The 23,855-nt window shown below is 43.7% G+C and overlaps 1 protein-coding gene across 1 annotated transcript in view; it reads right to left on the minus strand.

Moving 5' to 3' along the window:
• The window catches only part of USP38 (ubiquitin specific peptidase 38), a 36,944-nt gene extending 13,904 nt beyond the window's left edge, over positions 1-23,040 (minus strand). The window contains exons 1-6 of the mRNA XM_049769997.1: positions 22,309-23,040; positions 19,983-20,118; positions 12,881-13,010; positions 6,820-6,921; positions 1,155-1,313; positions 545-738 (exon numbers count right to left, since the gene is read on the minus strand). Of these exons, the coding sequence (XP_049625954.1) occupies positions 545-738; positions 1,155-1,313; positions 6,820-6,921; positions 12,881-13,010; positions 19,983-20,118; positions 22,309-22,990 (1,403 nt within the window). The 5' untranslated portion in view covers positions 22,991-23,040. The remainder of the gene's footprint in view (positions 1-544; positions 739-1,154; positions 1,314-6,819; positions 6,922-12,880; positions 13,011-19,982; positions 20,119-22,308) is intronic.
• Between the last annotated feature and the right edge of the window lie 815 nt (positions 23,041-23,855).

Genomic DNA, 23,855 nt, shown 5'->3' on the forward strand with positions numbered 1-23,855 from the left:
TTGACTTTCCAGGGGCAGGAAAATAAAATGAAACCATCTCTTTTATCTTCATTAGCTTACAATAATTACTCTAGAGTCATACAAACTTGTAAAGACTTGGAACTGGATCCGGAACTTGGAACTGGATCTTGGGCGCTTAAATTCCATGAAAATGTCATTGATATTAAAGAGAATTTAAAGAGAAGTTAACCCAATTTTTGCCTTTCGGAAAAGCTTATCCTCACACTGTATCTTTACAGATGTTAATCACATGTACCTAATAACCTACAACTGCCTACTTGCTTATCTGCAAAAGTACACAGATTTGAAAGTACACCTGTATCCTTTTACACATTTGCTTAATAGTCAATTTGGAGTGAAAGTATGATATAACCATAAAAGTTATCTAAGCTAATTAAATTTCAACTTAGTTTTTGAGCCCCAGAAGCATCTTCATTTTGGAGGATGCCAATTCTGTAGAAACGGTTAATGTTTAGTGAAGACCATCTCATCAGGATGTCTCCTGGATTACAGGTAAAACAAAAAGATCCAAGTTCAAACTTACTCTGTGGCCATAAACAATGCTTGTATAACACTGTTCATATAACAGGTATTTCCTAGGTTAACAAGACCAGTTTTTCCAGTTTCAGATTTTCCCGAAAGTCTAGATAAGCAAGATGCCAAAGAATTGGATTGAGAAGTCCAGGCACTTTGATTGAGAATCAATTTAATCTTCTCTTCACTGGGTTTAGGAAAATCCTATGGATTACAAAAGAGAAAATAGTTACATTAACGCCATGAAGAAATGTTCCCCACTGCTATCTAACCTTTCATTTTCCCCACTAGCTTTGCAATCTCTGGTAACATCTAACCAATCATCAAAAATTCAAATTACTCAGCCTGGACAACATAAATTCAATTTTCCTTCCTCTGGGGGATGAGTGGGTTAGGTCATCCTTAGTGGTGCTTGGGGTCACTCTTGATGAGGGATCGTATACATTGTTGGTGATTGAACTGGGGTCAGACCTTGATTCCAACTGCATTTTTTCAGAAGAAAAGCTTCTTACCATAGAAGAGTCTGAGCAGTTGGTTACAAGAATGCTTCTGCCACATTCATCTATTATATCAAACCTTTGGTTCTGCAATTATTGGTGCAACTATTTTGATTTTCATACCTTTATTGCTTCCAGAATAGGTTCGTACAGATCTGGGAACCCAGAATAATGATACATCATGCAGTGGATCAGTTCGGTTAGTTGTACTAGAAAAGCTGTACTAGAAGGCAGGCCGTCATGTTTGAAAGAATGAACCAAATTAACCACATGAGGAACCACCTAAGGAGGAAAAAACCAGACAGTCCTCAATTTCTATCATTTGGCAATGAACTCTAGTTTTTGCTTTTTCCAGTGCTGGGAATAAAAACCAAGTCTCCTGTATTCAATAATGTCCTTTACCATTGTATCTTCTCACCAGCCCAATACTGTCATTTACAACAATGCTTTGAATTAAAAAAAAAAAACCAGGGCCTTTGCAACTCTGTAATACATGATGATTAAAAAAAAAATCATGGCTGTTATATTTACTAAATCCTATGATACAATAGGACCAAATTTTTAAAGGATAAATTTAGAAGTGCCTTAAGAGCACCATCTAGTGTGAGTTCTGTTTTATTCACTTGCTATGTACATTCTGCAACAAAGTCTTAGAAATAACTTTTGCTTGTTACAAAACAAAAGCTCAGCTATGAGATTTCCTCTTTTTTTTTTTTTTTTTTTGGTTTTTGGGCCACACCCAGCGGTGCTCAGGGGTTATTCTTGGCTGTCTGCTCAGAAATAGCTCCTGGCAGGCATGGGGGACCATATGGGACACCGGGATTCGAACCAACCACTTTTGGTCCTGGATCGGCTGCTTGCAAGGCAAACACCACTGTGCTATCTCTCCGGGCCCGAGATTTCCTTTCTTTCATAGTAGTATAAGGTAACTATAACTATAACCATATATAACTATGATTATAATTATATTTCTATAATTTTTACTAACAATAATATACCTCTTGCAAAATGAGGTGATGAGTCCAAAAATAAAGGGATCTAATTCAATTTTTTTTTGTTTTGTTTTTTGGGTCACACTCAGCAGCGCTCAGGGGCCACTCCTGGCTCTACACTCAGAAATCACACCCGGCAGGTTCAGAAGACCATATGGGATGCCAGGATTTGAACCACCGACCTTCTACATGCAAGGCAAATGCCCTACCTCCATGCCATCTCTCCGGCCCTTACTTCTATTATTTTTAAGGAACTAGAGTTAAATGGGAAATCCAAGTATTACTCATAAATATGTAGAGTATATATATAAATATGTAAAATATAAATGGTATTGGTAATAAGTAAAACATCTACTTCATAAGAATAGTACATTTTTACATTTATAAATAAAAAATATCAATATGGAGCCCATCACATTTGTAGAAGACTAATAAGAAAAAAAAACAAGTTTTTTTTTTGTTCTTCTTTAGTGGACCACACCTAGTAATGCACAGGGATCATTTCTGGTGGTGCTCAGGGAACCATATGGGATGATAGGGATCAAATTCAGGTTGGTAGCACACAAGACAAGTGTCCTACTCTCTGTGCTATCACTTCAACCCTAAAACAAAATACTTTGTACAAATGGTTGGGGCTGGAGAGATAGCACAGTGGCGTTTGTCTTACAAGCAGCCGATCCAGGACCAAAGGTGGTTGGTGAATCTCGGTGTCCCATATGGTCCCCCGTGCCTGCCAGGAGCTATTTCTGAGCAGATAGCCAGCAGATAGCCTGAGCACTGCTGGGTGTGGCCTCAAAAAAACAAACAAAAAATGTTATACAAATGGCAATTTCATTATGTCAGTGCTATACTTATTCCAACTAATTGTTAATTATAATATATTACATACTTATACTTAGTATGATAGCAAATGTTCTATTTCTGGTACATTTTTGGGGTATTGCTAACTCATGGAAAAAGTTATAAATGTCTTTTCTTTCTTCTAAAAAGAAACATATTCTTGGGGCCAGAGACAGCATGTAGGTAGGGCATTTGCCTTGCATGCAGAGGGATGGATGGTGGTTCGAAACTCAGCATCCCATATGGTGCTCCGAGCCTGCCAGGCACAATTTCTGAGTATAGTGCCAGGAGTGGTCTGAGCGCTGCCCATGTGACTCAAACAAACAAACAAACAAAAAGAAACATATTCTTTAATAAATCTCCATACCTACTCTAATTTGTGCTTAAGATCTTCAACACATTCTTAACTTGTGTTGTAGAATGTAAGCAGTTTACTGTTTAAGTATTATTAAAAGTTAAAAAAAAAGTATTATTAAAAGTTTGCAATACCCATTCAAATTAAGAAAATACTTATAACCCTTAATTAGAAGTGTTTTTTTTCTTTTATTACCAACTGCTATAGCTTTGGTTTAGGATTTTTTCTACATATTAAAATATATAAAATAGGGGCCGAAGAAATAGCATGGAGGTAAGGCGCTCACCTTTCATGCAGAAGGACGGTGGTTCGAATCCCAGTATCCCATATGGTCCCCTGTGCCTGCCAGGAGTGATTTCTGAGTGTAGAGCCAAGAGTAATCCCTAAGCGCTGCTGGATATGACCCAAAAGCCAAAACAAAACAAAACAAAAAAAACCCCTCTATCTATCTATCTATCTATCTATCTATCTATCTATCTATCTATCTATCTATCTATCTATCTATCTATCTATCTATCTATCTATCTAAAATATATTAAAAATAACAAGAAAGGTAACTTAGTACATAACACATCTGATAACATCAGTCTTGGTTTGTCTCAAAATCTGTTCAATCTGTGGCACTGCATGACCCTCCCAGCACTATCAGAGATGACCTCCACAACAGTAAACAAAAAGAGACTTGAATTTTAATTAACTGGCATAGGATGCAGTTGATACCTGATGCATCACCTGATGCAGGTGATACCAGTTTTTTGTTTGTTTTTGGGCCATGAAGGCAATGCTCAGGATTTACTCTTGGTGTTTGGGGCACCATATGGAATACTGGGGATCGAACAAGGCAAAAAGCCTTATCCGGGGCCAGAGAGATAGCATGGAGGTAAGGCATTTGCCTTTCATGCAGGAGGTCATCGGTTCAAATCCCGGGGTCCCATATGGTCCCCAGTGCCTGCCAGGAGCAATTTCTGAGCCTGGAGCCAGGAATAACCCTTGAGCACTGCCGGTGTGACCCAAAAACCACACACACACACACACACACACACAAAAGCTTTATCCACTCATAGTATTATCTCTGGCCCCAGTAATGCCAGATTTCTGCTCATTTTTAGTAACTCCTGAGGCGAGTCCTCATATATTATATAATGCTGAGTTAAGCATTATAAGTGGTTTGTGATACCTAATTCTTATTCATTCTTAGTAACCCCTAAGATGAATGAATCCTTTGCTGACTTAAGAGTTAAAAGTGTCTGACTATTTCATGTCTACTCAATGTTCAAGTTAATTTTAGTTGAGTAGCAAGTTTTGCAGTTCAGTGAGTCAGGAACTGGATCTCTGTTTAAAGGCTTTCCCATGCCAGTTAACTACAATTCAAGTCTCTTTTTGTTTACTGTTGTGGAGGTCATCTCTGATAGTGCTGGGCGGGTCATGCAGTGCCACAGATAGAACCCAGGGCTTCACACATGCCAGGCACCTTAGTCACACCCTTTGCCCCCACAGTTTTCAATTTCACAGCTAAATGTTCCTTAAATTATTTCATATTTATTTACTTCACAGTAAGTAAAATCTCTCAAAACCAATCATTTGTTTAATCAACTACTTTTTTCATAAAAAAAAAAATAAATAAAAGCAATGCAAGGTGAGAAATCTCCCATTTTCAAAAACTGTGTGAAAAAGAAACGGGTAGAGAATATTGATAAAGTGGCCAAGCAGAGCTTAAGGAACTCGGCTTTCATTGTGAAAAGCATTTCGGACGATGCCGAAGACTGTGACAGGGGACTGTTTCCACCTTGGAGGAGCTTCACCTTGGAAGACCTCTAAGAAGCTGAAGTTGAATTTGTTTATGCAACCAATATAAGCCCATGTACTGATGCTTGAGTCCACCAATTATGGCAATTAACTGTGAAGATCACTCAACCAAGATGATCGTGTATGATGTAATTACTTATTTCTAAGAGCTCCTGATTACAGAGCTACTGGTGATGCTGTCCATGAAAAGAAAGAAGGCACTGCATTACCTCCCTGGATCTACACTACTCCAAGGCTAGTTTCACTTCTAATCGAAATTACCAACTGAGGGGTTGAGTGACAGATAGCATGGCGAGGAGGGCATTTGTCTTGCATACGTTTGACTTTGGATGATCTTCGGCATCCAGTATGATCCTCTGCTTTCCGGGAGTAATTTCTTTCTTTTCAGGTTTTGGGCCACACGCAGAAGAATTTAGGAGTTACTCCTGGCTCTGCACTCAGAAATCACTCCTGGCAGGGGACCATATGTGATGCTGGGGATCGAACCCAGGTCAGCCATCTGCAAGGCAAACACCCTCCCTGCTGTGCTATCCTTCCAGTCCCACCAGGAGTAATTTCTGAGGGTAGAGCCAGGAGTGACCCGTGAGTGCTGCCGGGTGTGCTGCCCCCCTCAAAAAAAAAATTCAGCAGGGGGCCGGGCGGTGGTGCAAGAGGTAAGGTGCCTGCCTTGCCTGCGCTAGCCTTGGATGGACCGCGGTTCGATCCCCCGGTGTCCCATATGGTCCCCCAAGCCAGGAGCGACTTCTGAGCACATAGCCAGGAGTAACCCCTGAGCGTTACCGGGTGTGGCCCAAAAACCAAAAAAAAAAAAAAATAAATAAAAAAATTCAGCAACGAAATTATGTCCTCTGCCAGCATCTCCTCTAAATTTGGCTGGGGATCTGTATTCCTAAGAGTCTGATGTTAAGGGGTGTGGATGATGAGCTTCTAGTCTAGAAAACTGAGGCTCAGCAATAAAGAAGTAGTCCCAGAGAAAACTGTCAAACTCCTGGGATGCTCAGACTAGCTCTCCACAGAACATTTCAGCACCTGCAGTACCTGGTCACTAAATAAGTGAACCAGATCAAATCAAACCAAAACTTGTGATGTGGACTGATCTTGCTGACTCTAGTTTTTTGTTTCGTTTTGTTTTGGGGCAGCACCTGGTAGCTGCTTGGGTTACTCCTGGCTCTGAGCTCAGAAATCGCTCTTGGCAGGACAGGAGACTGTAAGAGATGGTGGCGATCAAACCCAAGTCAGTCCCAGGTCGGCCATTTGCAGGGCAAATTCTCTACCCACTGTACTATGACTCCAGCCATAGTTGGCTCTAGTTTGGATTTGGATAAAAACAAAAACAAACTCATGATGTGGCTGAGTCTAAGCAGAAGGATTCTGAACTCAGGTTACAGGTGGGGTTGAGAAGATTTGGAGGGTATGGGATGAGAATGAACTGCTCTAACTCTGGGCTGGGCAGTACGAGTAAGTAAGATTCCCTGCTCCCCACATCCAGGGCACTAGTCAGTGGCTTCCAACCATTTTCCTCCTACAGGTGTGCTGGCACCCATGGTGACACTGAGGGCATTTCTACTAGAGGGAAGGGAATTCAATTGCTGGCAGTGGTCACAAGTGGGCCGAATCTAGTATGACCCAAACATTCGAAGGAAAATTCCACATCCTCAATTTTCTCTGAAGTCACCTATTATGGACAAGAACTATATTTAGGACTAACCTGACAATCTTTTATTTTTTAGTAACTAGAAACATGACTTGGACTGAGATTTTTTCAGTGGAGAGCAGGGTCTTGCTTGTCACTTACCAAGTGGAAAGCCTCAGGAGAATGCTGAAAACTGAGGAGCATGTGCGATAGAACTGCAAGAGCACCGGGTCTCACCAGAGGAAACCAAAGTCGATTAAAGACCTTCAGAAAACAAGACCATCATCTTGTTAGCAGGAGATCACTGGCCCAGGCAGTAAGCCTTTCCCTAGGCCCCAAGTCATTCCTGTGAATATTCTTGTTACTTCTGGCTCTGTGCTTAGAAATCATTCCTGGCAGGCTTAGGAGACCATATGGGATGCTAGGGATTGAACCTGAGCAGGCAGTGTGCAAGGCAAACACCCTCCCCACTGTGCTATTGCTTCAGTCCCCCTTAAAAATTTTTGTCAGGGCCAGAGAGATAGGATGGAGGTAAGGCATTTGCCCTGCATGCAGAAAGACAGTGATTTGAATTCTGGAATCCCACATGGTCCCCCGAGCCTGCCAAGAGAAGAAATGAATAAACATTCCCTCAAAGGAAAAATACACATGGTCAAAAGGCATATAAAAATTCTCGACGTCACTAATCATCAGGGAGATGCAAATCAAAACAATAAAGAAGTATCATCTCACAACAGAGACTGGCACACATCACAAAAGAACTAGTGATGTGCAGATGCGGGGAGAAAGGAGCTCTCATTCACAGCTGGTGGAAATGCAGACTGGTCCAGCCTTTTTAAAAACAATATGGATATTGCTCAAAAAATGTAAGTTAAGCTTCCATATGATCCTGAAATACCACTCCTAGGGATTTACCCTAGGAACAATATTATGCAGCTGTCAGGAGAGATGTAGTCATGAAATTTCCCTATATATGGATGTACATGGAATCTATTATGCTGAGTGAAATAAGTCAGAGAGAAGGAGAAAGACGCAGATTGGTCTCACTCATCTATGGGTTTTAAGAAAAATGAAAGACATTCTTGCAATAAAAACTTTCAGACACAAAAGAGAAAAGAGCTGGAAGTTACAGCTCACCTCATGAAGCTCACCACAAACAGAGATGAGTTTAGTTAGAGAAATAACTACGTTTTGAACTATCCTAATAATGAGAATGTATGAGGGAAATAGAAAGCCTGTGTAGAGTACAGGTGGGGGTTGGGTGGGGAGGAGGGAGATTTGGGACATTGGTGATGGGAATGTTGCACTGGTTATGGGTGGTGTTCTTTACATGACTGAAACCCAAACACAATCATGTATGTAATAAAGTTGTTTAAATAAAAAAATTTAAAAATAAAGAGAAAAAACACAATACAAAAATGCTCTTCACTGCTATGTTCATCGCTACACTATTTACACTAGCAAGAATCTGGAACAACCCAGGTGCCTGACAACAAATGAGTGGCTAAAGAAACTGTAATACATCTATTTAATGGAATACTATGCAGCTATTTTGAAAAACGAAGTCATGAAGTTTGCTTATTCGTGAATGAATATGAAGATTGTTATGCTGACCAAATTGAGTCAGAAGGAGAGGGACAGACATAGAAAAAAATCTTCCTCATTTGTGGGATATAAGAAAATAAAACACTGTATGGTAATAATACCCAGATACAATAGAAATGAAGATCAGGAGGACCAGTCCATAGTAGGACGTTTGCCACAAAGAATGGTGAGTGCAGTTAAGAGTAGAAAAGGTTCTACTATGACAATGACAGTTGGATCTGATCACTCTGAATAAGAAATGGGAACTAAAAGGGGGCAATGTAACATGCCTGGAACCCCTTAATTAACAATAGTGCAAACGGAGCTCGGAGAGATAGCACAGCGGCGTTTGCCTTGCAAGCAGCCGATCCAGGACCAAAGGTGGTTGGTTTGAATCCCGGTGTCCCACATGGTCCCCTGTGCCTGCCAGGAGCTATTTCTGAGCAGACAGCCAGGAGTAACCTCTGAGCACTGCCTGTGTGACCCAAAAACCAAAAAAAAAAACCAAAAACAAAACCAATAGTGCAAACCACAGTGTCATCACAGAAGAGATAAATAGGGGCTGGAGAGATAGCATGGAGGTAGGGCATTTTCCTTGTGTGCAGGATGGTGGTTCAAATCCTGGCATTCCAAATGGTCCTCCAAGCCTGCCAGGAGCGATTTCTGAGCGTAGAGCCAGGAGTAACCCAAGTGCTGCTGCGTGTGACCCAAAAGCCAAAAAAATAAGAGAAGAGAGAAGTACAGAAACAGATGCACATATACATATATATATATATACATACATATGGAGAGAGAGAGGACCAAAGAGATAGCATGAAGATAGGGCATTTGTCTTGCATGCAGAAGGACTGTGGTTTGAATAATCCCGGCATCCCATATGGTCCCCCGAGCCTGCCAGGAGCAATTTCTAAGTGTAGAGCCAGGCGGAAGCCCTGAGCACTGCCGGGTGTGGCCCAAAAACAAAAAAACAACAACAAAAAAAATGCCTGCCCCAGAGGCAAGTGAATGAGGTAGTTGGGAAGAAAACTGGGGGCACTGGTGGCAGGAAATGTGCCCTTTACTTTGAACCAAAGTTTCTAAAAGAAAAAAAGAGGGGAGAGGGAGAGAGAGAGGAGGAGAGAAGGAGAGGGAGGGAGGGAGAAAGAGGGAGAAAAAGGGAAGGAGAGGGAGAGGGAGATGGAGAGGGAGGGAGGGAGAGGGAAGGAGGGAGGGAGGGAGAGAGAGAGAGAGAGAGAGAGAGAGAGAGAGAGAGAGAGAGAGAGAGAGAGAGAGAGAGAGAGAGAGAGAGAGAGAGAGAGAGAGATTGAGAGATTCCCCAGAGACAGGAAGGGGAGAAGTAGGGAGCATTAGGAAGGGTGAGAGGGAAATTGGGGACAATGATAGTGGGAAATTATCTCTGAAGGTTGTTGTACATTGCATGACTGTAACTATCATAACCAACTTATCTGCGCAAAATAAAGCTATCAGTAGTTCAGTAGCAGAGGAGTCTCAGAGTCCCAGATCAGAAAATAAGAGTAAAATATGGTAACAGCTCAGAAAATATTGTGTCAAACTTCGGTAGAATGAGTGCTGCAACAATATTTCATGTGTGAAGTTGGTACAAAATATGCATGTTAGGTATAAAAAGTGTCCAGTGGCGTCTTTGACCTGTATCTGCCTAGCATCTACACACTCTTATTTTAAGGTGTATTTCAACATTCTGGTATGTGGTCAGCACATTCTTATTTTGAGATGTGTACTTGATTTTTTTCCAATCTGGAGTGGTTCATAAATAAAATAATTAGACTAATAATAAAATAAAAATAATAAGAATAATTAGAAATGCCAAAAAATATTATAAACTTGGGGGAAAGAAATAAAATGGCCCGGGATATATTCAGTGATTATAGGAACTCAATGGTCCAACCTACACATAATGCCACAAACAGGTAAAATCCCATCTGACCATGTATTTAAGGTGTCTTGTTCTTGGTTCACTCATTCAATAGATTAATAAACACCCTTTAATGGGTTCAAAGCATGGGAAATACAACACTGGATCAAAAAAAGCCCCCAATCTTGATTTACTGCCTAGAATTTCTTTTTTTTTGGGGGTGGGGGGGTCACACCTGGCAGCGCTCAGGGGTTACTCCTGGCTCTATGCTCAGAAATCGCTCCTGTCAGGCTCGGGGGACCACATGGGATGACAGGATTCGAACCACCGTCCTTCTGCATGAAAAGCAAACGGCTTACCTCCATGCTATCTCTCCGGCCCCACTGTCTATAATTTTTACTGTCTTAAAACTTTTCCTTCTCAAGGCCAGAACAATAGTATAGCCTTAAACAAGGCTGAACCCAGCATTCCATATAGTCCCTTGAGCCTGCCAAGAGTATTTTCTAAGCATAGAGCCAGGAGTACTACAGGATGTGGTTCCAAAACAAAACAAAAATGTTTTCCATACTTACAATCCCTTTTCATCCCAGTGTAACAGGGACAAGGGCTACCAGAAACACTTTGGAATCATTATGTGATTGATGCTGAGTTAAGTTTTGGTTGTTGCACACTCAGAAATCTTTCATTTTTCCAAGTACTTGGCAAAATGCTGCTCCATCCCCATTCAGTTAATGAACTGTGTGGATCAGGTTAAGAAGTTTAATAAGCGAGGGTATATAGAATGCTAATAACAAAAATTAACAGAGAGGAGGCAAGCGAGATTTAAGGAATATAAAGCACAGTCTAGGACCAGAGAAGGCTGAGTGACCAAGGGTGTTACTTCCCATTGGGTGCTCATAAATGCCTCATGGCACCAGACTATGAAAACCTCAAGGCCAAGGGATTGGGAATGAGGCTTGGCCAATACTTTTGAGGAGCACTGAAAGGCACATAAACAGCAGTGAAAAGGCTCTGAGGCTTTTGGTCCATTGTGCAAAGTATTGCGGGATGGAGGGCAGAAGGGATGTGCAGAGTCTGATGTGGGCAGCAGTGACCTGACTGAGCCTGAGGTGAGGGCATCAATGTAACAAGAATAAGGGCCACTTTGTTGGAGTTTGCTAAAAGTTGTAGGAGGGGCCGGAGAAATAGCATGGAGGTAAGGCGGCTGCCTTGCAAACAGAAGGACATTGGTTCGAATCCTGGCATCCCATATGGTCCCCCGAGCCTGCCAGGAGCGATTTCTGTGCGTAGAGGCGTAGAGCCAGGACTAACACCTGAGCGCTGCCATGTGTGACCCGAAAACAAACAAACAAAAAAACAAAAACAAAAAGTTGTAGGAGTCTAGGTTAATTTGTTTGCTTCCTGACATACACTTAGTGGTATCAAAAAATTACTTCCAGCTCAGTGTTCAGAAGTCACGCCCAGCAGTGCTCCGAGGATATATGGTGCTGGAGATTGAGATAGGGAGGCTGCATATAAGGCAAGTGCCTTAACCCTAGTACTCTCTCTTCCTGACTAGTTTTTGGAGGGGAGGTGGTTCTAGGTATTAAGTCTGGGGTTGCTCATATAAGGCAAATATTCCAGCCCTGGATATATCTGAAAGGTGGATTTCAGATGATCTGTAATATATGGGCCAGAGAGACAGAATATTTTAAGGTTTTCAGTTTGAGGAAGTGAAGGTTCATTTAGTAGGATGGGAAATATAAAGTCTGAGGGGAAAAAAATCAGGGGTTACATGCAGAGATTTTAGTCTAAGGTCAAAGTATGGAGAGCTGAATATAAAACTCTGAAGGTCATAGGAAAGTGATTAACTATAAGCCTGGCAGTTATTGAGAAAATTTCTCTTTTTTCTTTTTTTCGGGGGAGGCCATGCCTGATGTGTTGGGGGGGGGGGGGATTTTCTTGATCTCCGGAAATCTAGGGGAGAGTGTGTGCTGAGATGGAACTCAGGGTCCTTAGAAGCAGAGAATTCTCTTCAGTACTGTGGGCCACCTCCACCTCTCCCCAGCCCAAGAAGTGATTTAATGCCATGAAATAAGCTGTGTATAGATTGAAAAGTGAATGTGTCAAAGTTCCATTCTCTGGCACTGAGAAGCCAAGAATTGGGAGAAAACAAGTATAATGTCCTCTTAATGAGGTGAAGAGTTTCAAGAATGAGTGATCAATGGTGCCAAATGTTGCTGACAGGTTAAAAAAAGGAAAGGTCTGAAAACCTTACCACTCACCCCCCAAAACCTACATGTGTGTGAGGGGATGTTTAATAATATGGAAAAGTGCAAAGATAGCTTTTGTAGACAAACAATAATAAAACTCGACTGACTAGATTCAAGGGAAAATGAGAAGAATGCATTTGCACATGCTACTTGAAAGTTATTTTAATTAGAACTAATAACATTTTCAACTTCTAAAGCCTATTAAAAGTGATCTGGGGGGACAGAAGATAGCACAACAGTAGGGTGTTTACCTTGCATGCAGCTGACCCAGAACCTACCGTGGTTCGATTCCCAGCATCCCCTGTGTCCCCTGAGCCTGCCAGGGGCGATTTCTGAGTGCAGAGTCAGGAGTAACTCCTGAATGTTGCCAGGTATGACCCAAACACAAAACAAAAACAATCAAACAAAAAGTAATTTAAAACAAAACCTAAAGTAATGTATCCAATAGGAGATGGTCTAAAAAGACAGACTGACAAGCGTGTCCAGGAGGACAGATTTATGTGTCCCTGCTTACCAGTTCTATTTTCAGCAGAGTAACATCTATCAGAATAGTGAACTTCTGGACAGCAGCCAGGCCTTTCAGGAGGGCGATCACCCACGTGTCCACATGCTGAGCCAATGGCCAGGACAGCCAGTCAATCATCCTGCAGATCGAAGGGAACAAACCATCAGAATTAGTAATACCTTTAACGCTATCTGTTTAGAAAGAGCAAGTGTGATACTGGGAAACTACTCTTTTGGGACTCAGTACTGACTGAAGTTGCTTGTGAAAAGCTCTAGAAACTTATCTGGAAATGAGGACACTGTGTGTTGATGACGAAGGAGTTTCTTTTTGGTGCCAGGGTACCAAAAATTCAAGGCTTCTAGTGTCCAAAAGGCATCTATCACTGAGCCATGTCCTTTGGGCTTGCTCTTAATATCAATTTATTTACAGAAAATCGCTTCAGATTAATTCCCTTTACATAAATGCAAAGTTTCACATTTCTGCTTTACAGGGGCATCAAGGAATTATTAGATAAATTTAAGAACAGCTCAAGAAGATGTAAGATTAGAAGAGTTATTTGAGCTAAGGTGTTTATTTATTGACTGTGATTTCTTCCTGGTGATTACAGCCTAGTATCATATGCACTATTTAAAGAGAATTTCCACGAATGAAAGAGTCTCTCAATCCCTTTCAAAATCCAACTATACCTGAAGTTCTCAAACTTATTTCACTTACTACCTCCTTTATAGGAAAAAAAAAAAAGTCATTCAGCATCGCCAGTCCCTCCCTCATCCCTCATCATTCCAGTGCCCCCCAGGGGTTGATATTCCATTTTGTAAACATCATGCTATGTTGATGGTAAAGCAAACTTTAAAGGGGTGAAAGGCCACTGAGCATATCAACATTCTATGGAGGGCTCCAGGCCCCATTTCACATTTTTTCCTGACCAAAACCCTGTTTGATGGGCTAAAGACAAATAATGGGTGTCTTAAAGAGACCATGTTGGTTAGATATTTAGACACTGTGAACGCTGGCACAGCTATTTAGAAAGTAACTGGATTTAATGTTTATAAGACTCAATGGTCAGGTCTTTGAAGTCAGTGGTTTAGCTTATAAATTTAAACCTACTACTTATTTACAAAACTCTCGACACCTTTTTTGAGGGCGGGAGGACTTTTGGCCATGGGAATGCTCAGGGTTTACTCTAGGCTCTGAGTTCAAGAATTACTCCTGGCTGTGCCTGGGGTACCATATGGGTACCCTGAGGATTGAACCTGGGTCAGCGACATGCAAGGCCTCCCCTCACTCGGGCCTCAGAACCCTGAATACTTTTTCTAAGTTTTCTAATCTAGGCACTTTCTTCATCTCTCTCTCTCTCTCTCTCTCTCTCTCTCTCTCTCTCTCTCTCTCTCTCTCTCCTCTCTCTCTCTCTCCTCTCTCTCTCTCTCTCTCTCACACACACACACACAGCACTTTCCTCATCTCTCTCTCTCTCTCTCTCTCTCTCTCTCTCTCTCTCTCACACACACACACACACGTACTTGTGGTGAATACCTTCTGCTAAATACCAACATATGCACCAATAAATACCCTGACTATGCAAAATGTCAGATATAATTACATGTGATTAAAGGAGTAACCAGCATATAAAGTACTGACTCCCAGGGCCAGAGTGATGTTTCATCAGGTTGAGAACACACAGAGCTCGCGAAGACCTGCATGTGGCCCAGAGAGCAACACCAAGGGTGACCCTGGTGCATGGTGCCAGGAGCAGCACCAGAGACTTCTTGGGTGTGGCCCCAAACCAAAAATAAATACACTGAAGGAACGAACCAACTTTGCAACCAATAGGGTTATTTTTATAACAGTTGCATCAGATCTATCTATACCAAACAGGGTAATGCCATTGCAATTAATAATTCATCAGTTTGAGTGGTTCCAAACCCAAAGGCACTTTAATTACAAAATATCTCTTCCCATCCCACAGTTTTCTTTTCCTTCTTGTATGGCTGGTTGTCATTGATGATGCCAATGTTTCCCAAAGCTGGCTGGGGTGCAAAGACCAGCTGGCAACGAGGATATGCTTTCTGTTCGTTCACATACAGTGGATTTCCAGGGATGCTGAGCAATTATTTTGCTCCCCTGAAAAGAGGGTTCATAGGCCAGATGAGTTTGGGAGTCCCTCTCTGCATGGACTATGAAGTATAAAACAATTCACTGCATTTCTATATGAACAACCCCTGTAGCACAGCGAGTGATATGAAAAAATACAATCTTAACCATCATAAGGAAGTAGCTAGGTATACTACATATATTGGTACTATGGAACCAACAAGTTGTTGTTGCTTTGCCACACCCAGTGGTGCTTAGGGCCCATTCCAGGCCCATTCCTCACAAGTTTAGGAACCATGTCATGATAGGAATCAGATATGGGTAGGCCATGTATGCAAGGTAAACATCCTACTTGTCTGTACTATATCTTAGGCCCCAAAGTTTTCAGGTCTGAGAGAGTGCTCACTGAATCACTTCATGGGGCTTTAAAAATGGCAAGACTTGAACACCACCAGTAAATCATTTAAAATATTTTTACTGAAAAGAAAACATGGCAATACATATTATGTAACTTTTAACTAAAAATGCATATATACACAGGGGTGTTGGAGAAAGAGTGTATTGAATGCCTCCTACTTCTATAGGACTGCCCATGAGGAAACCACACTGGTCTTTCTTAACACAGGGTCCAAGGCCAAAACACCCTGAAGTGCTGGTCAAAGGAGACCAGTTGGACAGAAGGAAATTCTACTTGAGCTTGCTCTTGGTCATTGCTAACCACTACCTCAGCCTTACCTTTTATCCTTCCACTTGTAGCTTCTTATAAGCCACCAGACATATATCCACATGGACCCAAACTACTTAAAAAAATTTCAAGGACCAGAGCAATAGTACAGTGGGTAGCATGCTTGTCTTGCACATGGCCAACCCCTGGTAGGTCTCTGGCATCCCAAATGGTCCCCCAACCCCTCCAGGACTAATTCCTGAGAGCAAGGCCAAGAATAAGCCTTGAGCATAGCTGGGAGTGGCACAATAAGAAAACAATAACAATTCAAGTCACAAGTAGAACAAATCATTCACCAAAAATGTGAGTGTCAGTTAAATAACAGGTGCTGAAGCTGTAATGTAGTTATGTTTTCTGTTCTCAAATCATTAAGTAAAGCTAGGAGATCTGTCAATAATTACATAATAAACAGACTTAGGCCTTAGGCTTGACCTAAGGTCTGCTGGCATAACAGGCAATGCTTTTTGCTATACTTTGATTATATTTCACTTTTGCTTCAGTTTATTGAACTTGATTTGCCATATCCTCAGCTGAGTCATTCTGATGGTCAATTAGAGGACCCTTTCTGCCATATATTGATTATTATTCGACTTCAAAGACATTTTACTTAACTCGGGAATATCCTTTAACTTCTGTTATGTACTTTGATGGTATTTCCTTTGCAAGAGTAGTGATTTTCTTTGTTTTCTATTTTCAATTACCAATCTCTGATGTTTGGATCCACAGAGCCTGGCATAATGCATAATGTTTGATTCTAAGAAGGAACTCACATTTCCTAGAAAATGAAATTTCTTCTGATAACTAAAACTAATCAACCAACCAACCAACCAACCAACCAACCAACCAACCAACCAACCACCAAAACCAAAACAAACCAAACCAAATACATGCAACTTGAAGAGCTTAACATCAAATTGGCAATATTAAGGTGGGGACAGATCTCATACCTAGTATGTGCAAGGTCCTGTTACACCCACCTCTCCAAGGCTAAAAGCTAATCTCACCTGGAGAGGCAGACCAGTCCACTTCTGGAAGGGGTTTATGGAAGGTAACAAAGGGGTTGCTTCAGGGGTTTGGAGAGACTGAGGAGAAAGTTCAGAGAGAATTCAGCAAGAGAAACCTCAGGAGGAAGATGCAGGTTATAGAGAGCAGGGACAGGATTAAATGCAGGGCAGCTTATGGAGCCTGCTTAAAGATTAGCTTAGTAGCCATGTAAGACATGCATAGTGGTTAGAGACTTTTTTTTTTTTTTTGGTTTTTGGGCCACACCCAGCGGTGCTCAGGGGTTACTCCTGGCTGTCTGCTCAAAAACAGCTCCTGGCAGGCACGGGGGACCATATGGGACACTGGGATTCGAATCAACCACCAATGGTCCTGGATCGGCTGCTTGCAAGGCAAACGCCACTGTGCTATCTCCCCAGGCCCTAAATAAGCACTTTTATAAAAAGCCACAAAACAAATTTCATCTGAATCTGGTGAGCAAAATCCAATTTTTACCAGGGCCTCATATATACAAGGTATCTATTCTGTCATAGAGCACTGTATCTTCTGCCCTTTTAATAAAATATTATTATATCTGAAGAAAAAATAGTATTTTTCAAATCTAAAACAAGATAAATTTCAAGATGCATAATTAGTTTATGTGCACGAACTATTAATTAAACAAGAATAAACCAATAGCTGTGCATGCCAAAATTTTAACATCTCTAAAATCAGAACATGGGCTAGAGAACTAATATAGCAAGTAGGGCACTTGCCTTGCATGGAGCCAACCTGCTTCGATCCCCAGTAACCCATATGGTCCCACAAGTCTTTTAGGAGTGATCCTTAAGCACAGAGCAAGGAATAAACCCAGAGCAAATCTGGGTGAGGCCCCAAACCAAACAAACAAGCCCCTCACTCTCAAAAACTTTAAAAAAATCAGGACATATCGTGGAAAACAATAAAATATGTTACTAGTTATTATGTTATAAGTTATTACCTTTCCTCACATAAGAAAGTAAGCTCAAGAGAAGGGCATTTTGCTTTCCAAACATGTGGAAGCAGAGATAAACAGATGGGACTATATTAAGCCGAGAAGCTTCTGCATGTCAAAGGAAATAGTGCCCAGAATACAAAGGCCACCCACTGAGTGGGAGAAATTATTCACCCAATACTCATCAGATAAAGGGTTAATATCCAAAATATACAAGGTACTGACAGAACTATACAAGAAAAAAAACAACTAACCCCATCAAAAAATGGGGAGAAGAAATGAACAGACACTTTGAAAAAGAAGAAAGGCAAATGGCCAAAAGGCACATGAAAAGATGCTCAACATCACTAATTGTCAGGGAGATGCAAATCAAAACTACTATGAGGTACCACCTCACGCCACTGAGATTGGCACACATCACAAAAAAGGAAAACAAGCAGTGCTGGGGGGATGTGGAGAGAAAGGAACTCTTTTTCACTGCTGGTGGGAATGCTGTCTAGTACAAACTTTATGGAAAGCGATATGGAGATTCCTTCACAAACTGGAAATTGAGCTTCCATACGATCCAGCTATACCACTCCTAGGAATATACCCGAGGAACACAAAAATACAATACAATAATCCCTTCCTTACTCCTATTTTCATTGCAGCGCTATTTACAATAGCCAGACTCTGGAAACAACCAAGATGCCCTTCAACAGATGAGTGGCTAAAGAAACTGTGGTACATATACACAATGGAAATACTATGCAGCCGTCAGGAGAGATGAAGTCATGAAATTTTCCTATACATGGATGTACATGGAATCTATTATGCTGGGTGAAGTAAGTCAGAGGGAGAGAGAAAGACACAGAATGGTTTCACTCATCTATGGGCTTTAAGAAAAATGAAAGACATTTTTAACAGTATCTCAGAGACAAGAGAGATGAGGGCTGGTAGGTGCAGATCATGACATGAAGCTCATCACATAGAGTGATGAGTGCAGTTGGAGAGATGACTACACTGAAAACTATCATAACAATGTGAATGAATGAGGGAAGTAGAAAGCCTGTCTCCAGTACAGATGTAGGGGGATGGGGAGGAGGGAGATCTGGGAAATTGGTGGTGGGAATGTTGCACTGGTGAAGAGGGGTTACATGACTGTAATCATACAACTATAATCATGTTTGTAATCACGGTGTTTAAATAAAGATAATTATATAAAAAAAAGAGAAGGGCATTTTGAAACACTGTCTGGCATACACAGCAGGTACTCAATAAATATGATTTGAATAAAAGAATGATTTATTAATATTAGCACAAGAGTGCTAAGAATAAATAATACTATGTTTATATCCAGAAATGAGTAAAACATAAAAATTATCTGAAAAGTCTAACTATTCACAGAGGATCTTGCAGATATCTAATTTCTTTTTTTTTTTTTTTTTGTGGTTTTTGGGTCACACCCGGCAGTGCTCAGGGGTTACTCCTGGCTCCATGCTCAGAAATTGCTCCTGGCAGGCACAGGGGACCATATGGGACGCTGGGATTTGAACCGATGACCTCTTGCATGAAAGGCAAACGCTTTACCTCCATGCTATCTCTCCAGCCCCGCAGATATCTAATTTCACATTAACAACAAAATATGTGAAAAGACAATACACTATTATTTTTATAATGCTAAGAAAATGACGTTTAAATTAGTTTTTATCTCTTACTAAATACAGGGGAGAGGAAATACATTTTAAATAGACAAAGACTGACGGGTATTATCTAAAGATCCTGATTGAAAAAAAGTGAAAATATGTACTTAGCTAAGTACCCAGAGGGAAAAAACTGGTCATAAATAATGAGCCAAAAAATTAATAAAAGAAATCAATAAACCAACTCAATCCCTGGCTATACAGTAGGCATTTATGTGTGATATGTTTTAGAATTTGAAGTGAAATTAAAAGTGGGTTGTGGGGGCCGGCGAGGTGGCGCTAGAGGTAAGGTGTCTGCCTTGCAAACGCTAGCCAAGGAAGAACTGCAGTTCAATCCCGCGGCGACCCATATGGTCCCCCCAAGCCAGGGGCAAGCCAAGAGTAACCCCTGAGCATCAAACGGGTGTGGCCTGAAAAACCAAAAAAAAAAAAAAAAAAAAAAGTGGGTTGTGAATTACTGGGATGTCTGTCAAACGTGTAATATACTAAGGTAAACAGTGCATTTCAATAGTTCTGATGTACACGTTTATGTATTTGATGCCATCATTTCAGTTTCATAAGTACCTCTAAAATTTTTTTAACCAACAAAATGACAACTGTTCTCTCTGATGATCACTTAAGAGTGTGACAGAGACATACCTGCAAAGAGCTTGGGTCATACTTGCATCTCTGACATTTGGGTCAGTCGTCAGACTTCTGATGAGAACCGTGATCATCTGGAGTGGGATGTGCTGCACCAGGCTGGCCAATGCCACTGAAGGCTCCGAGGCTGCATCTGTTGTGTATTTTTTTTAAAGAATTAACAAAGAAAAGAGTATCTTAACAAGGTTAAGTGAAATATTTAGAGAGGACTATTCACTCAAACTCACTGACTAAATACATGAAACCACAAAAGTGAGAACCAGGAAGCGGTGGCCTAACAACAGAATAAATGGTCAGAGGTCATGGGACTAAATGCATGTGTGCGCGCGCAGGTGTGTGCATGCAAGCATGTGGGGGGGGTCATAAAAAAAGCTTAGATATTGGTTTTAAGGGCTGGAGAGACAGCAGTGAGTAGTGCACTTGCCTTGCACATTGCCCACCAGCAGTGAGTAGTGCACTTGCCTTGCACATTGCCCACCAGCAGTGAGTAGTGCATTTGCCTTGCACATTGCCCACCTGGGTTGGATCCTCAGAACCCATAGTGTCCCCTGAGCACTGCCAGGATTAGCCCCTCTTACAGAGCCAGGAGTGTAACTTGAGCAGCACTGGGTGTGGCTCGAAAACCAAAGGAAAGAAAAGGAAATTGTTTTTTAAAATGAATTTATGACTTATATCAGCCAGCGCTTGGTTTACATTTATATTTCATATATCTTTATGCTGGGTTCCTGTAAAAAGTTAGCATGAAAATTTCTGGGACGAAAGGGGATTGTGGGTGGTGTGGGGAGTGAAGAACAAGAAGGAGGTGGGGTCTAGCTCCTGGGCAGGCCAACAAAAGCTGTGTGATTACAGCAAGGCCAGGGCAGGGCCAGAGACTACCAAAAAAACTCAATCTGGAGACAGAGCCACTGCAAGAGAAAATTGTCATCTAGTACAGTGCTAGTTAGCCGTACAGCCCTGCATCTTTTCATATTATTTGGTGCTAACAAAACATACTGGTTCCCAACCAGCAGTCAACAAAGAACTTGGTAAGGCCAGAAGTGGTTGGGTGGTATGCAGTAATTCTGTATACCAGGGCGTTAACCTGAGTATCATTTGTAACCACACCACCGAAACTATTGTAACCACATTGCCTCAAAGATAATATTGTTTGAAAAAGAAAGGAAGGAAATGTAAGGTAGTTAATGCATATTTCAGATTCTCCCCAGTGATGTAAATACCTCAGTAAAGTCATAATTAGGTTGCTATAGGGAAAAATTAACTTTCAAAGTAGAAATAAGGTGAATTGGGGAGGCATGACACTGCTTAAACTATATAAAGTCAGGCAAATCCAAAGTGTGAATGAAGTGTTCCTTCTAGAGTTGGAGAAGATCTGGGGAGAACCCAGCAGCTCTGTAACACCAGAGACCTCAGTTATAAAGAATAAAATAAGATGCACCAACGCAGACAGACAGTGCTGGCCAAGTCGTCCATAACTGCATTGAATTCATCAGCATTAAGTTAATTCATCAGTGTGAAAACTCCCATTTCTGGCTCCTGAGATCAAAGGAAGCCAAGCCGCCTTCTCTCCCAGTTCAGCCTTGAACAACAGCCAGGGAGGATGACTGGGCCCAAAGAGGAAGTAAACAGCTCTGATGCTCTGGTGTGTGTCACCACACACAACTAAGACCTGGGAATCCCAGCAGGAATGTCAGCAGGCAGGTAAAAAAAAATCCCAGGTGAGAAGATGAGAAAGAGAAGACTGCCCTCCATCCCCCATACCCTTTCTTAGGGTGTTACAGAAAAATTGGAGAGAGAAGAACCCTGACCTCACCCCAGACTCCCATTCCACCTGTAACCTCAGCTGAAAAACAAACGTCAGCTTCAAAGACCAGTCTGAAGGCCAGAGTGCTATGATAAGCACCGCGGGGGAGGTGCGTGAGGCTGACCAGGGTTGGATCTCTTTTGTTTTTGTTTTTGGGTCACACCCGGCAGCGCTCAGGGGTTACTCCTGGCTCAATGCTCAGAAATCACTTCTTACAGGCTCGGGGGACCATATGGGATGCCGGGATTCAAACCACCGTCCGTCTGTGTCTAGACTCTTAAGGCAAATGTCTCACCGCTGTGCTATGTCTCCGGCCCCTAGGGTTGGATCTCTTAGCATTTCTGGTGCAATTTCCGAAGGGCTCCTCCCCGGGATGCAAGAAAAGAATAGACGATTTTCCAGGCTGCCCTCTTCCTCCAAGGGCGCTGGGGAAGGAAGCTGGGCTCTGGCCGTTCCTGGGGAGCGTGTGTGTGTGTGTGTGGGGGGGGGGGGGTGAGGCAGGGCAGGGCGAACCCCCCTTACCGGTGGCGGAGATGCTGGCGAACACCTCCTGCAGCGAGGGCAGCAGCGTGGCGGGCTCGGCCTTCCAGATGTTCTGCAGCAGGGCGCTGACGCGGCTCACCTGCGACACGTACTCGCGCAGCTCCTTCTCCTGGCTGGAGGCGCACTGGAAGTGGCCGATGGTGCGCACGAGCTGCTGGCAGAAGGCGACGGCCAGCTTGCCCTTGGGCACGCACTGCGCGAAGTCGCCCAGGAGGTCGCAGAGGCGGGCGCAGAGCGGCGGCTCGGGCCGCTCGCACACCATGCGCAGCACCTCGGCCTGCAGCAGCCCGAAGAGGTCCAGCACCGACGGGCAGCTCATGATGAGCTTGAGGCCGCTGTGGATGTAGTCCAGGATGGCCACGTCCTTCCTGTCCAGCGAGTGGTAGCCGCGCTGCAGGAGGCCCAGCACGAAGGTCTTGCTGAAGAAGGACTCGAACTCGGGCCGGTGGTAGCGCGCGTAGGCCTCCAGCACCTGGCGGCCCACCTGGCGCTGGAAGGGGTCCTGGCCCTCCAGGATGAGCCGCGTGCTCAGGTCAAACAGGGCCTCGCACTGCGCGCCGTCCAGCCAGTGCTCGGCCGACTCCACCACCCGCTGCACGATCACCCGCTTCAGCGGCAGCGGGTGCGAGGAGCTCACCAGGCCCTCCAGGATCTTGTCCATGGCGGGGGCGGGGGCCGCGCTGCCGCGGGACCAGAGGAGGGTGCCCGAGGCCGAGCGCGACTCCGGGCGCAGCCGCCGCGGGACCGACCACCGCCGCCGGCGCCGCCGCAGCAGCCGCATTCATCGGGCGGCTGGGCCCATCCGCGCCCCGGCGGGGCTGGCCGGGCTGGCAAGGCAACGCGACGCGACGCGACGCGACGCCTAGGAGCGCGCGGGGCTCGCGGCGGTCCCTCCTCGGGGCATCCGCGCCCGGGGCCAGCCGGGGGAGGCGCAGGCTTGGGAGCCCGAACCCGGCGCTGGGAGGCGGCGAAGGGGAGGAAGCCGGGCTCCGCGGCGAAGCAGCAGCGACGGGTGTCCCGGCTTCCGCAGGTCAGGGGAGGAACGCAGCCCCAGGCTCAGTGAGTCAGGAGCTGCTGTCACCGAGGAAGCCGGAGCCGCCGGGGAGGAGGAGGAGGAGAAGGAGGAGGAGAGAGAGGAGGTGAACTCCCTCGACCCGGAATCAGAAGTGGCAGCAAACAGGAAGTGAAGTCTGTAGGAAACTCCGCGAAGGCCCGCCCCTGGCCGCCGACCCGCCTATCGCTTCCCCGCCTCTCAAACGCCCCGCCCACTTACACCCCGCCCCCGGCCTTCCCGCCTATCGCTTTTCAGCCTTGTACGCCACACCTCTCAGTCGCCCCGCCCCGTTTTAGATTCCCTGAGCGCTCGCCCAGACGCCACACTCTTCTGCCGCCTCGCCCCTCTCCCATTCGGCAGCTCCGCCCTGGTAGCCCCGCCTTTCTTCCCGTCCCAGAGCCACACCCCCTAGTGGCCCGGCTCCACCCCGCCCGCCTACTCAGCCCCTCTTCCCTTCCCCTTGGAGCCACGC

The sequence above is a fragment of the Suncus etruscus genome, chromosome 3 (genome assembly GCF_024139225.1).
Source record: "Suncus etruscus isolate mSunEtr1 chromosome 3, mSunEtr1.pri.cur, whole genome shotgun sequence".
Lineage (NCBI taxonomy): Eukaryota > Metazoa > Chordata > Mammalia > Eulipotyphla > Soricidae > Suncus > Suncus etruscus.